The sequence below is a fragment of the Marmota marmota genome, unplaced genomic scaffold (genome assembly GCF_001458135.2).
Source record: "Marmota marmota marmota unplaced genomic scaffold, marMar, whole genome shotgun sequence".
Classification (NCBI taxonomy): Eukaryota; Metazoa; Chordata; class Mammalia; order Rodentia; family Sciuridae; genus Marmota; species Marmota marmota.
In genome coordinates, this window is record NW_026000137.1 from 6,194,876 (window position 1) to 6,199,103 (window position 4,228).

The following is a 4,228-nucleotide window of genomic DNA, read 5'->3' on the forward strand; positions in this document are numbered from 1 at the left end:
CCATCGCCTGTAAATCAGCCTCCCGGTGGGGAATAAATAAACAGCTCAAGGATGTGGTAATGTTGTGTGAACTTCCCTACAGTAGAAGCACCGGGGTCCATTTAAGCCAATGAAGTTCAGAATATTTATTGAAGACAATTCTTTATCATATTTGAATTCTATCTGAAAATAGCTCTTTTTTTCTTGCTGAAGAATATTGATTTAATTGGAACAGAATGTCTATAAATCAATAATATCTTGGTCATATATTTGAAAATTTTAATTAGATCGTATAACTTCAGCATGGCTTATAATTGTGTATTTCAGTGGAATTCAGCATGCTTTTAATGAATCGTAGATTGTTGTATTGGCGATTAACAGTAAGTCAGACGTGAGCGGAGGAACTGGCCTCTGGAACATACCGAGGCTCCAGCCCAGAAAGACAGACAGCGAGTCGGAAACGGGCGGAAGAGCCAGAGGGTTGGCATACCCCTTCACAGCCACCTTCAGGCCTCTGCCAGAACCGCTGGTGGGTGCTGCTGAAGATGGGCAGAAACCAGAGGAAGCCCAGCAGGCAGACATGTCCCAGCAGACCCAGGCAGCAGTGTCCCGGCAGAGGGCCCTGCTGGGGCATGGCTGAGCAGAATGGTACTGCCCACCCCTGGAGGACCGCTCCAAGCCAGCCGAGGTTTCACCTTGTGGGCCGACTCCTGTGCTTCCAGCAGGGACAGGAAGCTGTGAGAGGCCAGCCTTGCACCGCCCACCCTCCCAGCATTCCCTGTGGGTTTTCTGAAGGAAGAGGAGAGATACCACTGGCATGGCTATTATCAGAACCATGGTTGGCTCCTGGTCCTGGCAGCTGGGGTGAGACTACCGGAGTAGGCAGCCCCAACAGTCTAGACAGCAGGGCCTGCCAGGCTCAATGCCTTTCTGGAAAACCAGAGTCTCAAAGAAGATGCAGGCGCCTGCCTCCTGGGGCCTTGGGAGCCTCCCACAGGAGGGGGCCATCCTGGGAAAGGCGGGGTTTCCACATTTCCAAGGTAACCGAGTTGCTCCTGCCTCATGCAGCAGAAGCCAGCTCTGGCCATTTGCTGGGCTGTGAGTGAGCAGCCGTCCATCTCTGCTGACTCGAGCAAACCTGAACTGTGCTCAGCATTAGGTGTGGCAGGGTTCAGTGGGTGGGAGCCCATCCAGCCTCAGGCAGCATGGCGACCTCCAGGTGATGGTCCTGCCCGTGAGATGCCAGAACACCACAGGGAGCACAGGTGTGGGTGTGAGCGTGGGGGTAGCTGTGTGGACAAGTGTTACAGGACTTGACAGTGTAGACTGGTGCCTGGAAGAGGATCGTGGTCGGCCAGGGCCTGAAGTGGGTCTTGCAGTGTACACATTCCTGCATAACCAGAAAGGTCGAGTGAGGAGAGGAGGACTCGCAGGCCAGTTCACGGGTGCACAGTCCCCGTGCAAGGTGGGCCCTGGTGTGCAGTGGGCACTCGATGCACGTCTGTCAGTGCGTGGGTGCCGTGGTTGTGCTGGGCCCTGTGTTGGAGGCGCAGCATGTTCCTGCAGGGAGCAGCCAGTCCAGAGGCCACGTTTCCTGTTCCCAGTTGCTGGTTCCAAAGCACACACGGTTAGATGGTGTATCCTTACCTTATGTTTCTTTTTTTTTTTTTTAAACTCTGTGGTTATCATGACTTGAAATCATTAAAATTATTATCTGCTTACTCAGTTAGGATGGCCTTAAAGCAAGACATCATCTCATATAGTTTTTAGATTAAGTTATAAATGTTCACTTTAGAACTACCTGAAGATTGATAGAGATGCATTTGGAAAGCATTATTTTTTTATTGATTCTTAATGTAGTAAATTACTGGAGTTATTTGGCAGCAAACAGGAATGACCTGTGATGGGCTCACATCTCTTCTCCTGATAGAGCCACAATTTGCATTAATTGCACAGCGACTGCACTCACTTATATTAAAAGGCTTCTACTATAATTAATCCTTTTTATTTCAAATCATTTTGGCACAATTTCTAGCTATAAACACTCATAAAGGGCAGACAGTTGAAAAATACGTTACAGGTTTTTTCCATATACCTATTGCTATTTTTTCATGACAGGTAGTTATTGATATGCTTCTAGGAATAAGTGTTGTGCGACTGGCTGAAAAATGCTAAGTGGATTATTTTGCATAAAAAATAGGCAGTTTTTAAGTTGTATAATTAATTAACCTGTGTTTAGAAAATACCTTGATTTATGCTTACATTTGTATCTCAGTTGCATACATTATGGAAATTTAATTTATAATCCATTTAGCTGATGCAGTCATAGTTTTTAGTGCTATCATTTATTAGTGCTTGTATATTAAATGCTCTAAAGGTTTAAACCTGCCTTATGTAAAAAATTATACCTATGCATTTGCATTTTATGAGTCACAGTGGGATTTCTGTTTAAAATTCAGGTAGCTCTGATATATTTAAAGAATCTTGCTGGTTTATTGTTACTAATGCAGAGATGGCAAACAATGACCTTAAATATTGAACGTCAGGTGATTTACGCTAGCAGTTTACTTTTAGAGTTTGCTGTACAAATGAGGGCTTTTCTTCGACACCTGGGCCCCACCGTCCAGTGCTCTGCGGAGTGTTGACTTGGACGTGATGGTGCGCATCCATGCTCCAGGTTAATAGCTCTGACTGCTCTGAACTTGCCGTGGCTTTGGGGAACAGCTTTTCGTTGGCATTGTCAGTAGATAGATGACTAAGTGTGAGTTGCCATTTTATTACTCCTTCTGTCCTTAAGGGGTCTTTTTTGGCCATCTTTTCAGAATTAATTGGGCAGTCATTAATCTTCAGATGAGAAATAGAGCACCAGGCCAGGGTGCTGTGGTTGGCCCAGCCGGGGATGCCAGGGTCTCCTGGAGGGGCTGCTATGACCTGATTGATCCTGAGCTTCTTACATAGACAGCCCGGGGAAAAAGCACTCTCCAGAGTGCCTGTCAAAAGTGACCAGCTCAGGTGGTAGAGTGCTCGCCTCGCATGCCCAAGGCCCTGGGTTCAATCCCCAGCACCACCAGGCAAAAAAAAAAAAAGTGACCAGCATGATTCATGACATTGAAATGTTCACTATTTTTTGAGAAAACCTTCACAGCTGTTTCTGGGTCTTTTGGTGATGGCAACAGGTGAGTCCTTAGATTACATACCTCAAGGGCATCTGAGCAGGCCAGTGGCACACCTCTGTAATCCCAGAGGCTCAGGAGGCTGAGGTGGGAGGCCAGCTTCAGCACCTTAGCAAAACTCTAAGCAACGTAGTGAGTCCCTGTCTCAATGCAAAATAAAAGGTGCTAAGGATGTAGCTCAATGGTTAAGCACCTGGATTCAGTCCCGGTACCAAAGGCGGGGGGGCATGTGAGCACGCTCTATTGGAGTATATAGGCTTCAGCGTGTGTTTAGGAGCTCGCGACTTTATAGAAAGCTTGAAAGAGATGACTGAATGCTGTGCTGTGCTGGGAACCATGACAGAGCGCCGGGGCTGCTTTCTAGAAGCTCCCCAGAGGCACCTCGCGCACCCCACCTCCCAGGATCTGTTTGCTCTGGACCATTAGCTTTTGCCTGAGTGTGTGTTACATGATCTGGCAGAAGAGTGACTCCTGTTTGGGCCATCTGTGGGAGGCTACCCCACAGATGAAGCAGCTGTCTGTCAGGGCCTTTCATGAGGCACCCAGCGACATGTGCCTCTCTAAATCCTGGGACAAAGGACTCCTGGCTATGTCCAAGCACATCTTCCTCAGCACAACCCTCGGTATGGGGCCAGTGCAGCTCTTGGCCTCTGTCTGTCCTTGCTGGTGTCCCTCAGGCCTAGGCGGGGTCCCAGGACCACATGTACTCCAAACACAAGACAGGTTCTCGACCCCTCTGCTAGAGAGCACTTTTTACTTTAAAACCAGGCCCAAGTTCTCCACTTACCAAGTAGGGTAATCGCACTGTGCTTCTTGTCCTGGGAAGGTAAGGCGGGGAGCATTTCATGGGGTCACTGTGAACGCAGACCTCCACAGACGAGGCGCTCACGGAGGAAACCCAGTCTTCTCTTGGCCTCTGTGGGAGCCATCCTCTGACCTTGTCCCAGAGCCACATGTATGGGAGGTCACAGATGTCCTACACTGTGCTCAACATGGCGCCTACACATAGTGAGAACTGGGAGGAGGCAGCCAGCTGCTACATTAGAAAGGCTTATTGTGGCTTCCAGGCCCATCTG

At 48.4% G+C, this 4,228-nt stretch overlaps 1 protein-coding gene across 1 annotated transcript in view; it reads left to right on the forward strand.

The window, feature by feature from the left end:
- Ube3c (ubiquitin protein ligase E3C) overlaps positions 1-4,228 on the forward strand; it is a 67,766-nt gene that overhangs the window by 43,866 nt on the left and 19,672 nt on the right. Inside the window, 1 exon segment of the mRNA XM_048785404.1 lies at positions 376-1,019. Within this exon segment, the coding sequence (XP_048641361.1) occupies positions 376-1,019 (644 nt within the window).